The sequence below is a fragment of the Hippocampus zosterae genome, chromosome 3 (genome assembly GCF_025434085.1).
Source record: "Hippocampus zosterae strain Florida chromosome 3, ASM2543408v3, whole genome shotgun sequence".
Classification (NCBI taxonomy): Eukaryota; Metazoa; Chordata; class Actinopteri; order Syngnathiformes; family Syngnathidae; genus Hippocampus; species Hippocampus zosterae.
In genome coordinates this window covers 18,635,240-18,648,803 of record NC_067453.1, presented here as the reverse complement: position 1 = coordinate 18,648,803, position 13,564 = coordinate 18,635,240, and the positions used below count along the sequence as shown (strand labels likewise).

At 42.3% G+C, this 13,564-nt stretch overlaps 1 protein-coding gene and 1 long non-coding RNA gene across 2 annotated transcripts; one reads left to right on the top strand and one right to left on the bottom strand.

Annotated features, from left to right (window-relative positions):
* Window positions 1-179: 179 nt before the first annotated feature.
* Window positions 180-10,582, bottom strand: caprin1b (cell cycle associated protein 1b). Its single transcript, XM_052061537.1, has 18 exons — window positions 10,402-10,582; window positions 9,537-9,701; window positions 8,860-8,922; window positions 8,707-8,793; window positions 8,365-8,594; window positions 8,198-8,280; window positions 5,151-5,366; window positions 5,005-5,057; window positions 4,834-4,917; window positions 4,056-4,223; window positions 3,016-3,124; window positions 2,873-2,934; window positions 2,702-2,791; window positions 2,083-2,229; window positions 1,417-1,570; window positions 1,141-1,317; window positions 808-914; window positions 180-709 (listed from the first exon to the last, which is right to left on the bottom strand). Exons 2-18 carry the CDS (start codon window positions 9,699-9,701, stop codon window positions 623-625), a joined length of 2,082 nt encoding a protein of 693 aa, XP_051917497.1. The 5' UTR covers window positions 10,402-10,582; the 3' UTR covers window positions 180-622.
* On the top strand, window positions 7,063-8,012 carry LOC127598062 (uncharacterized). Its single transcript, XR_007961835.1, has 2 exons — window positions 7,063-7,216; window positions 7,917-8,012. It is a non-coding gene; the product is annotated as an uncharacterized LOC127598062 (long non-coding RNA).
* Window positions 10,583-13,564: the final 2,982 nt, after the last annotated feature.

The following is a 13,564-nucleotide window of genomic DNA, read 5'->3' as shown; positions in this document are numbered from 1 at the left end:
TGCAAACATCATCTCCTGCACACTGAGACAGGCTTCAGCTCAACTTGACTGTCATCCTCACCCAAAAGTATGGCATGTGAGTAAACTGGATGGAATGTCAAAACAGTGACTAATATTAAATCGCCCAATAAAATAACATACTGGAATGTTTTACTCAAAAGCAACTGCAAAGCTGAATATTGGGTATGCAACACAACTTTATTGAAACCCTTTAAGCAACATCAATTTACAAACAAGGAGAGGGAGCTTGTTGAACATAAAAAGGTTTGTTATTCCAGAACCAAAATGACATTAACAGAAAGGGAATCAAATCCCATGGATTGGACCAGCAGTGGCAGGTGCATTTTAATACAAAAAATAACTTATGAAATCTTTCAAGTTTCCAGGAATATTGTTAACACATGGCCTCTGCAATTCGCTGATTGCATTTACAGCTTTACTTGTGTCCAGACTAAATGATTTTATATTTCAATTATCAAAGCAGCTGCTACTTTGATTGGAGGAGACAGCAACAATACCACTGAGGAACATACTGAAGAGAGCAAGAGTGAACTTGGGAAATGAATTTTTGAATTTGGAATTTTCAGTGTGGTGCACTTATTCAGTCATTATGAGAGGCCTTTCAGGTTCTCATCGCCTGACTGCTGCCTCTCGAAGTACCTCTGGGTCCCTGGCCGGCTCCACGCTTGTAGTTCTGTTGGTAACCATCCTTGAGCAAAACAGTGAAAAGAAAAACACAGATTTTTATTAGGGGGCAAAACCCTCAAGTCCCAAATAATAATTAACGATTCAAGAAGTGTTTCATACCCTCTGATAATTCCCATTTGAGTAATCCCGAGGTGTGCTGAACTGAGTCTGTCCATAACCAGAGTTGGGAGTGTTGGCAAAATGAGGGCGATAACCGTCATAGCCGCCTAGAAATTAAAACTTGGTCATTTCCAGCAACAAAATGTGAGACACCCCCCCCTCCCAAATGTAAACGTTTATTTGTATGTTTTTCATAAATGAACATTCAACAAAAACACAATGTTTGTAACTCTACATACACCATGTATTATCATTATCATCAATGTTCAGACTTTTTCTGTAGTGGCACACAAACAATGATGAATCCAAAGTCGACTGAAGGCAAAAACTAACCTCTAAAACCATTGGATGAGCCTCTGTAGCCATTGATCATGCCTCTGGCGTTGCGGGGTCCACCACGTGACATCCCTCTGCTGTTGTAGAAGGACTGAGGCTGCCTGTTGAAACCTGGGCCCTGCTGCGAAGGCTGCTGATGGCCTCCAGACTGGTCTTGAGAATGGAAGGCACCAACTATTTTCAGACAAAATAAGGGTTAAAAAAAAAATTTAAATCATTGTTGGTTTAAAGTACTAAATGAGCACGGGCAGGATGGGATGGGGGTGTGCCCACCAGGTTGCAGTTGCTCTGGCTGCATCTCTGCTGGTTCCACAGGATGCGGAGGCTGGCTGTTGAAGGCTTGGTTGAAGCTATTCTGGTACTGGCCGGGCTGGCTCAAAGCCTCCATCTCACTCGCAGGCGGGACTGGCGCGTTGAGATTGAACACCTACCAGGACATATCGGCAGCATTTTGGTGAAGGCAAAACCAGAGAACATGTTCAGTGTTATGTTTTAAACTCAAACACAATTCAAAATTAGAAAGAAAAAAAAGGATCATGGGGAACTCATTACAGGGTAAGACTATCTGGGCTCCAATAAATGCAACAATCTGCTGACAGGAGTGAATAGAGTAGCTTTGTCATTGTACCACAGGGTGCAATGAAATGGAATAGACAATTTATACGAGAAACAGAAAATCAATGACAAAATGGGTCAACCTTTAACAGCACCCCGTTTTTGCAGATGTAAAGAAGAAAAAACAACAACAACAACAACCCAACAAGCAGACATTAACAACCGACACACAGACGAACAGATGTGGAGGATGACTAACAGCCCTCCTGCAGAGTGCAGTCAGCAAGGCGCCACCACATCCCATTCAGCAGGTGCACCACAATAAGGAAGGCAAGCCAACAAAGACTGTGATTGCGATGAAGCACAGACACAAAATGGTCTTACCGTCTGCATGGACTGGAATGGTGCTGCGTTGACATTGATTCCGCCGCTGTGAGGAGCTTTGGGGACAGGCTGGTAGACGGGTGTCTGTGAGGCAGGTGGGAGCGACGCAGAGGTGGGAGGCTGCTCCGGCGGCAAAGACATGGACGTCTGTTCAAAATAAAGAAATTCTATCAACGGTTTTTCTTCCACTCACAACGAAATTAAACTTCCATGGAGCACTTTCAATTAGGCAAACATATTTGACAGAACACATCTGCATTAATTTTCCTTGGTAGTTTAACAGCAATCCAAATAATCTAGTAAACATGTGGTCAGGTTCCCTTTGCCCTAAATCATTTTGGGAACAAAAAAAAAAAGGAATTAGATTGCTGTCATTTTTCTCTGTAAATGTTTTCCCACAAAAAGATGCCTGGATTATCATTATCCAACAACATTCAAAAAATGTTTTACTGCACAGTGTTTAAGGGGGCATACCATAGGAAAATACTTTTTATTGTTTATATCCAAATCGTTGGCAACAAAATCATGTCACTAATTTTTTAGGATGCCTGGTACGAACGGCATTGCATTGTGTTCTCTCAATTACTGTAAGTCCTCAGAACACTTTTTGCCACTTCACCTGGATGGGGTCGATGGTTTCTGTTGGTCGGGAATCTGGTGTATGAGAGGTCTGATACATGGGTGGTGGTGTTGGGGAGACGATGGGTACCTGCAAACAGATCAAAAATCAAACATCTCTTGTTCAGAGTGAACTGACCAAAAAAATGTCATTAACGGTCGCGTCACTTACATGTGTGGGCTCAGTTTGGACAGGAACAGTGTTGGGTTGCGAAAGTCGTGAGTCGGGATGAACTAAAAGACATTTGTAGCGACATCAAAAAGACACCTCGGCAAGAAGGCTTCGCCAATGACATTTGTTGTCTTCCGGATTACCTGGAGGACACATCATCTGTGGCAGGTCCAAGGTATGACCAGGCTTCATGGGCTGGGCCGAAACAATAGCGGGGTCGATCGGTTGTCCATCAAACTCCAGCATGGAGTCCTAGAACCAGAGCTCAATTAGCATTGTGCCAAACATGCCACCACTTTATTCCATTTTTCTACAATGGGGCAGTGTACAACTTCTTACCAGCAAACTGTAGGGCACATACAGACAAACACCCATTCACGCTCACGCCTATGGACCATTTAGAGCAGGGGTGTCCAAACTTTTTGCCAAGGGGGCCAGATTTTATGTGGTAAAATGTCGGGGGGCCGACCTTGGCTGACATTCTTTACATTGAACAACAATATTGTTCAACAAATTTTAGTAAGCCAGTCCGTTTCACATTTCCATTTTTATTTTAATTTCAACAATCTTAAGAATTTCTTTTGGTTCATTTGAAACAGGTATATCACATGCAACTGCTTATCCACTTGACTTTTTCTTAAACAGAAGTCTCCTGAGTGCAAATTGATTGATTTGAAACATAAAATGTATCACCATGACTTTTCAATAGTCACAAAACCTTTGACTCGAACAACAGGGAAATGAACAAGCAATACACATATCCACAACTGCAAGGACCATTTGAAATATGACATATCAGTCAATATAAACACGGAGTGATGTCTTGTTAACTCGTGAGTGATGCCCGCTAGTGTCTAAATGCCATTACTCATTTAGTGAATGCTATTACTCATTTAGCCACTAGAGGGAAGCAGTACTCTATGAAACATCACTCATCAGTCTACGAGACCTCAGTCAATGCAACACGTGTTCCATTGCGCCCAACCTGCGGGCCAGACGGCACTGATTTTATGACAGGGGCCGAGGGCCGGATGAAATTCGACCGCGGGCCGGATTTGGCCCCCGGGCCGGACTTTGGACATGCCTGATTTAGAGTCTCCAAATAACCAAGCATGCAAGTTTTTGGAATGCGGGCAGGCAGATGTGCTGAGCAATAGTCCACCTGCCGTCAATCCAGTCCTACCTGCATGAAGTTGTACGTTCCCTGCATCTGAGCCATCAGGTCCTGCACCACCTGCTTCCTGACCATGGGGTCAGTCGGTGGCACAGGAGCCACCACGCTCAATGGGAGGGCCTCCATGGCAGTAAGGGGAGGGGCCTGCTGAACCGGCTGCTGCATGGCAGCGATCACCTGTGAGGAGCACACAGTTGACTTGTGACATTTCCCCGACCCCTCTAACAACTGCTTAAAAAAACAAAAACAAAAAAACAACAACAACAAAAAAAGTGAAAAGTCCAAGTGCCTCCAGTAGTCATGTTCGAAACATTCATGGGCTTTGACTGTACAGTAAATAAACATGTTACTTAAAATCGATTGGTCCATCATCTGATGGGATTGGTGCTCAGTGATCTTTTTAACTCGCTGATCATGATCGGCTCCAAAATCCTCATCATGTTACGCCGACAAGTTAGCATGGCCCTCGACAACTGTGGCAGTTTCTAACATGGCCCGTTTGGAAAATTAATTCCCCACACATTTGTCAAACTCCAAGTTTATGTTCAAAAGACCATTTGGAACACACGTTCAATTACAGCGCAACTTCATAATTAAAATACCCCCGAGCTTGTAAAATTTGGAATTGAACCCAAATGAAAAAACGGTGACTCAGAAACCTTTTAAAATCACTACAAATCACATGTCAACCAGCTTCCCTAAAAAATGTTTCTTTTGTTTCAACCAGATGTTTTCCATTGCGATCAAAGAAAAATTCGACAACTAGGTCAAATGTTTTGTAGTGCACCTCAGTTTCTGTGGTCCACTCGTCCCCTTGCTCCTGCTCACTGCTGCTGTATGTGCCATCTGGAATGAACTGCCTGTTTACAAACTGGAGGCAAAATGAAGAAAAAGCAAACATCAGTTCTAAAGTCAGCCGGAAAAAGCTCCAGTGGCAGGAGAAACGTTAACGACGAACCTCTTTTGTTTCCACCGCAATGGGCTCGATGTACTCTTCGATGATCTCAGTTTCTGGAAGGAGAGAAACTTCTTGCTCAGTGAACACTTGATGCCCAAATATGATCCCCATTTTGTTCGGTCGCTTCAGAGCAGTTTGGACACTACCTGCATCAACAGGCTGCTCTTCAGCTTCTGATGACTGAGGCGCCGTTTCTCTTCCCAAGGTTGCGGCTGGTACTTCAACTTGGACTTCCTCCTGCTTGCCACCCTCAGCCTCTCCCCCTTCCTGCGCTTCCCCACACACTCCATTTTGCTGACTTGGAACCTGGTCGAAGTATCCGCTCAATAAAAGCTCCTCCAGCTTCTCCTTCAGAACCTTGTCTATACAAATGACAAAAAGTAAGAAAATCAAAGCCACTGAAACACCCCAGAAATTATTTTCCAACTTTCGACTTCAAGTGCAACGAGTATTCCAAAACTGTATTCATGGTATCGGAACTGTAATATAACTACAGCATTCACTTTCTGAGAAGACTCACCAAGGCTTTATCATATAGTTAAAATACAGCCAAAAAGATGAAATACTGAATGCCAACATTTCACAGTGAAAAAAAAACAAAGAAACAAAAAAACCCCACCCGCATTCAAATTAAAAAAACAGAGCACTATGGCTTGAAAACGACTAGTCTACAATTTAGGGCCAATGTACTGCAAGGCTGTCTCACCTTTCGTTTTTAATCTGGTGCGAAAGATTGTAAAAGTCAGTCAGCAGACCATGGTGATCTAACAGGACAATAAAATGACACCAAATCCAAAAGAAGTATGCCGCTGTCTGACCGGTAGAGGCTCCGTAAAACACTTAAAATGAATGAAGTCTTGAGGGATCTTAAAAAAGCCTCACAGTGGCATTCTAAACCGACTGGACACTGCCTTAAAAAAAAAAAATGTTGAGACAGTCGATAAGGGAATTGCACAAGTGAAAACAGAATGCGAGAAAGGCATGAATGAGCATTTCTGGTTCCAAATAAAGTAACACGGAAGAAAGTTTAGAAATATTTATGGTGGTGGGGGGGGGGGGGGGAAAGTACCAGGTTGAAAGGTGAGCCATACCCCGCGGCCTGCGTTCCGCACACTTGCAAAAACGTCTGCAATGACAGCTGACGAATGACTATGAATCCAACGTATTCCCCAGATAGCAAAGAGATCATCATGCGCGGACTATTTGAATATCTAATCCCAAGCAGCAGCTGGCCTGAGTAGATTTTCACTTGACTGCAGACTCATTTCAGCAAGCCATATAAACTGGAATACAAAGGCTAACTGTTACGGACTGCAAAACAAGCAATGCCACTAATCTAGCTGGAGAACCTCCAACCTTTCCCACTATAATCGATCATGAGAAGGGTGCCATAAAGCCATTAGCCCACATCACTCTCCAAGGTGAAATGTTTGTCATGACTGCCTACGGAGTACTGATTGACCTGGGTTGCATCCACATTGTACAGTCACTGGTCTAACCAGTAAAATGAAACCACAGGTGATAAGGCCGCTGGCGAAATGCTCCACTGCTGAGTCAGAGTGAGCTCATAGTCCCCTCGCTCCAAAGTAAATTGCGACCTGAAAATGCGGGACACCAATATCCCAAACCCCGCCTCATCATTTCACGGCATGGTATCGCGCATACTAATCAAGACAAACTGTTCCATCCACATTGAGAGGACAGAAATAGTTATCATACATGACATCACGGTGTAAACAACTTCCCTTACTCTTCCAAGAATAGTGGAACCTTCAATCCAAGTGGCACCATCATACAATGTTATTAACCATGCAAGCACATTTTGGGTAACACGTTAACACCAACATTGAAAACATCAGTGTTGACATCAAATTACAAAAATGGTGATCACTTCTGTCTTAAGGTGTATTCACACCTACACTGTTTGGTCCGCTTGAAACGGACCATGGGGTGTTTCCCACCCTGGTCTGGACCTTTTATGCAGGTGTGAATACAAACCACTGCCGATCCACGGCAAATTATACGATACATGGGACTTTTTGGGCTGAACAAGCCACCGTCGCCTTGAATCGTGGGAAATCTTAGCAGGTAGCGAATATGTGTGTGTATACATATAAATAAAGTTGAAATGAAGACTCACAGCAACAAAGGAATGGAAAACGATTGCGAAGCAACAGAGTACATGGGAACAATCATAATCACATTGTTTTGTGTTTAACCCTTGGGTCCTTCAAATGAAAAAAACCCTAAGTTACGCATTTGACATTTTTTGTAATGTTGTATTTTGTGTTATACAAACATTCTTTTTTTTTTTCCAAACACTCAAAATGTTCAGAGGCATCTGTGCTATCCATACATATATACTTTTTATTAGTTCTTTGGGATTTTTTATTCTTTATTTTTTGCAAAAGGAAAAAAAAATTGTGTCTGGAGGTCCCAACCAAGCCCTACTAACAATCCAGACCGGACGTGTTCATGTAAAATGCATTGGTTTGAAGCCTCCTGCAAAAAGGCAAACTCATTTGCGATCCTCTGGCGCCACCTAAAAGTTGCACAATTGGAATGACCTCGACCCAACAATGTGGCATGCATACGTCTGTCCAAGCGAAAACAAAGCGATTGACGTAAAAATCGCGTGAAATGCATGTTTACACATTAGGTTTACGATGCATTCAAAAATATGAATTAGAATGGATCTCTATGGTGCAAAATATGTAAATTGCAAAGATTACGGAATCAAAACCTTTTTTATTATTGCTGCAATGCCTGAGAATTATCAGCCGGTGACGTCATGAAATTTCGGCCATTTTAGAACCCCCCCATACGTTTCAGCTCTCTCGTGTTTTTCCGAATGCCTTTGCCTTTGATTCAAAAACATAATTTTGCATTTATCGCAAGCGGTGGACTACGAGGGTTAAGAAAGGAGCCTGGAAGAAAGCAGGTATGGAGTCAACCCCGCTGATAGTTGTCAAAGACATGGTGCTCATTTGTACGTTGTAAACGCAGACCACAATGGTGGCAGCAGCTGTTGCAAGACACTCTATCCAATCGAATCTGGACTAAACTCCTCTGATAATGCAGTATCCCCTGCCAACAAGATACATCAGTTGTTGCTCATTTAAAATCTTACAAAACTGTTTGACTATTTACAATGACTTTTTGTCCCAGCTTTCCATTTCCAGTGAGGACTCACATGTTGTGCCAACTACAGCCTTGTCCTTGCCTTCCAGCAAGTCCCAAAGGTGGACAGACGCCTCCTCATACTGGTCAACCAACCTGAGTGGATGAGAATATTAGGTTCAAGAAATAGTGTGTTAAAAAAACTAAAATAAATGCTATTGTCGTAAGACGTTTACCGACCTGATTTTTTGGTCACGATCTGGCCCCACCAACTTGTAGAACTCATCGAAGGCCGCCAGGTCCACATCTGTGAGTGGCACGGTGCCTTGCTTCAGGTCCTGCCGCACCAACTCATCTCCCAGCCGGTCCAGGAGGAATTGCAGCTCCAGAACCGTCTTCAGCCTCCTCTGCCCCGCCTCCTCCCGTTGGAGCTGCTCTCGCCGGGCAGATTTCTTCACCGCCTTCTGGATCTGATGACGACAATGACAAATTCACAAGAAACATGGGGGTTTACTCTAAAATACATACTCCTGGGATGAAGAAAGACCCTGGGATGCTTAGAACCCGCAACCCCATACTCACATCTTGACCAAGAGCAACGAACGTCTTCTGCAGCTCTCGGGCAAATTCCAAGTTATTGACGACTTCCTGGTATTTGCATAGGGCCTCCTGATGTGGGAAAGGAGTCATTCTTACTGTTATGTTATACACGCGTATGAATGTTGATGTTCTCACCAGCTGGTCCTGGTTAAGGCTCTCGCCTTTATCCTTTCGGACTCTATAATCATCCAATTTGCTCTGTGAAAGTCAGAAAATCGAATTTAGTAAGTAAAGACAAAAACAAAGTGGATTCTAAAGCTACGTTGCACGGGTACCGAAAGCAAGGACAAAGGATGTATGAATGCATGAATAAAAGCCAGGTGTTACTGAAAGAAGGGGGAAAAGTAGGTTTAAAGGAAAGCATTCAGTCAAGAAAAAATGCCAGGGGAAAAGCAAGTCATTGACAGGTGTCAATGAAGGAAAGATTTCAGTAAGAATACAAGAAAAAAAACTGAGGGAACAAGGAAGGAAATCAGGACGGAAAAGATCGCAGGATAAAACCCTGTTAAAGTAATAAACTGAAGAGACATGTATACCTCCTTTATGGTCCACCCTAAATCACAGTATAACAAGTAAAGGATCTTTCAGTTTTGTAGTGCCTCCCCACTTATTAAAGCACTACAAGCGGTTCACACCGACTATGCATTGACAACTGAAGGCACAGCATCAGGAGCAAGTGGAGGTTCAGTATTTTGCTCTAGGAAACTTTGACATAGTCACAAGGCCAGGGAGATCGAACCCAAAACCTCTGCTTAAGAGGACGACCACTCTACCACCCAGAATGTGTGTCTGCCTCATCACACATCATTTACCTTTTTCTTCTCCATGTTGCGTGCTTTCCTATCAATAACTTGGAGCACTTGCTTCAGGACTTCAGATGGCCCGCTGAGCGCGTGGCTGCCCACGACTCCCGGAGCGGATCCCACATCCGGGCTGGCAGATTGAGCTGTACCATTGGCCTTCATCGCAGAGGGCATCTAACCAAGTTCAGAAATTAAAAAAAAAAAAAAACTGTGTCACTGGCTTCACACTTCCAAGAAACCTTCCAAATTGAAAAAGCAACACGACCGCGTGAAACGTTAAAGAAGTTGCAAACTTAAAACTATGCCAGAAATTGATTGTTGACATTGTTATACTAACAATAGGTGTATATTTGCCTTTTATCGTTTATTAATGAAGGGATGGAAGAAGACACTTCATATAATGGGGAAGACTGCTGTCACGAGAAGGTTACAGTGGGCTTGTGTTGCCGTCGTCAAGCACTTTGGTGTGCAACATGCTCTCAATGGCAGAGCAATGCACAACGGGTTCTACTCTTAATGTGATCAACTTAACCAACCAAGCATGCAAGCTTTTAACATAAGCCACAGTTACCTTAACCGCTAAAAAGAGTTAAGTATTGCTGGAAAAAAGCGCACTCTTATAGATTGGGTTTATACTAGCTGCTTGAACAATAATATATAAAAATAAAATGGGTTTATTCGGATCTTTGCCCAATTGTTGCGAGTTGCCCGGTGAACGGTGAGGGTTGCCAAAATGTCCGCACCACCGTTAGCCTAGCCCGTTAGCCATTAGCCTCGTCGCCCACCGCTTACACGCCTCGCGGCGCGTGTTAGCTTAGCAAGCCGGTCGGGGGGCTTGCTGCCTCCACGAACCTCAGTACGCAATTTTACCCACCTTTATTTTTTTTAAAGTATAGATATATATCCACCAGGGAGATTTATGGCAATAGGCACAATACGTCCAAGCTGTTCCGGGTGTTCTTTGTTGTTTTAGTTTATTTTTGACTCCTTGTGGGATCCGCCCCGCCGGCCTCACCGACAACTGAGACGGCTAGAAGATGGGAGAAACGCTTTATGAAGGCGAATGTCCGTTTTGTGCTGTCCAACAAATGCCTGTCGAAGTAAATTTTAAAATATGCATTTAAAACTGACATGGTCATTATTTATAAAACAAAAGCACTAACTATATAATCTAAAAATAAATCACACGCATTTATTATAATGTTAGTTAAAACAAACACGTTCTTGTTGTTGACTTTAATCAGGCAATTAAGCCCAGGCCTCCCGGAGGAAAATCTGCACAATCATTAGCTTTGATGGAGCTGTATGCTTGAGTCCAAATAAATGCTAGACATTACTTATTTCTTCATGAGACTATATGTCTATAATACCTCGTGACAATGGATGGATATTTCTCCGCAATAAAACACATTATTTTTGAAGAATGGATAGGCACTTTCCATTGAAATGCAAATACCATCAATCAACTACATTGTAAAGCGTTATTGCTTTCATGTCATTTGTCATTAAACCAACCCAAATGTATATCTCGCTGTTCTGCGAACATTCATTTGGAAGACATTGACAAAGGTAGAGTGCGATAATTGTGATTTGTAGTAGTATGTGTGTAAAATAATTACCAGTTTAAAAAGTATTACATTTTGTATTATTTTGCTCATATTACAAGTAAACACAGACTTTCCTTGAAGTGTCTACAATTAAAATGATTTATTTAAAATAGTGAGTGGAATATTATTACAAAATGAAAAATAAATATTGGTTTGGTCAATTTTTTCATCGTTCACTCCTCCCTTTATCCAGCACCTTGTCTACACAAATTTCTTGTGCCATGCACAAATTGACAGACGTGACGAAGGTGCATGTATGTATCTTATAATAATAATGCGTTATAAAAAGAATGAAAGCTTGTTGTCCCACATTGGGCCCTTAGTTATACCAATAGAGGGCAGTCAAGCTCAGCACTGTTCTTGGCAGCAAACTACTGTACTGGTAATCCATTACTGATACTGTACATTTTAAAGTGATAGAAAATACACTACAGGTGCGTGCACTTCAGAGATTTTAAACTGTTCTCTCACAAGAATCAATTTTTTCAACAAACCAAAATCTATGAGGTGAGCAAAGAATGTTGCAAATGGTCTTTCTTTTGTTTTGCCCAAACACAGGAAGCAGTTAGCATGGCTGTACAGCCTTTTGATTGCAATGTTCCACTGACAGTGTTTCCTTTTCGGGGAAAATGCTGATTATTGGAGGATTGTGAGTGTAAGTAAAGATTCCATTTCATCCAATGACTCATTTCCGCAGCCTGTTGTATTTCAATCAGACTATACCACACCTCAGTGCATTTTTAAAGGGGCCTGAGTGTGGCACCTCACGTTCCCTTGGACGTTTTAGCTCTTGAGGATTGAAATGAAACCACTTTAGACTTCCACAACATACACTGCATAAGCACAAAAGCCATTGTGACTGCTCTTGATGAAGCAGGAAGTGGTTGTTTTCATTATTACGCATTAACACTTTGACCAGAGTGTACTTTGTCCCAACCATCTTTATTTCTCCACTAATCAAGGACATTTAGAGCAATGTTATTACAAGAGGTATGTTGAAGTGGCAGTAACACATCGTTCAGCAACAGGAAATTATTACAAAAAAATCTCCTGGTTTCATTTCGGGTGGAATGGGTAGGTGGGGGGATGGAGTGTTTCAGCATCATTTGTTCCTCATCTTTTTCAATCCTCTCTTCTTGACATGATGAACATGGCTTTCCGAAAGCTTGCCTTAACTATTTGTTAGTCCTCAAAAATACAAGTCACATTGTAACAAGGAAGAGTGACATCAGGGTGATGCAAAACCTTAATTTGTATTTGTGTTGTGAAGAATGATCGACATGATATGTTTCCGTAAGAATGACCTCATAAAAACAGGAACATGCTTCTTTTGTTGCATTTTTAACAAGAAAATCAAGAAAATAATGCTCACCAACTGACCGTTCCTTCCCGTTGTACTGCCAAGTTTTTGTTAGAGAGCACGTGGCACGTAGACAGATCACTAAACACACCTCAAAAGCCCAACTCAACCGTGTTGGCAATTTCACATTAGTTTATCAGAAGCTAACGCTATTAGCTAATGTCAATCTGTACTTGGTTCTCCATTTTTTTGATAGGTGGGCAGGCACACCAGCACTAGCTATTAGGATATGAGCAATTAAAAAGTATATTTTCAATCATATGTCCCTTTGAGCTCCATTTACACATAAAAATGTACAGTATTTGTAAAAATGGCCTCAGTGGAAAAAAAAGAGCATTTGCCTTTTCACCATATGGGAAGTGTTGCTAAGTAATCCAGTGCCAACGAGCTAGTTTTATTACTATGCTGGGGGGCCTCATCTTGCTATCATGCACTTGCATCTGGACTTGAAGTGTCCTAAATGGGAAGAAGCCATCATGCATGTGGAAGGGAGGAAGTTAACACCCCCCGGGAAGGCTTTATGTGCCACTTGCACATCCTCTGGCTTTTCTGGCCTGGCTTCACAGGAAGTAGTTGACATTTACTTCTATTGTTTTTTTCTTGTTCCTTCATGAAAACAAATACAATTTTCAAAATTTGACAGGGGAGCCGGGCCAGCAATACCATATGCACTCGTCTTTGTTAATACGTGCATGCACTTTTAGTAGGAATAGTGTTGTTGCTCACCCTTATTTATGTCAAAGGTGTTAATTTTGTTGTGGCAATTCTCAGAACAGACCTGAGCTTACGCCTTATGACCCACGACACGCTGTCATACAGGTCTTCTGCCCTGTATGACAGGGTAAGCTTAAGAGATTCCATGGACAGAAACTGCTCATTTATCTCAAAACTGTCATTATTTTCGCTAATGAAAATTAAAAGCTGAGCAGTGTCATGTCATTTCGTTCCAACTCCGGCCTCCCTGTGTGGAGTTTGCATGTTCTTCCCGGGCCTGCGTGGGTTTTCTCCGGATACTCTGGTTTCCTCTCACGTTCCAAAAAGGCTGGGAGGCAGGCTGATTGAACAGTCTA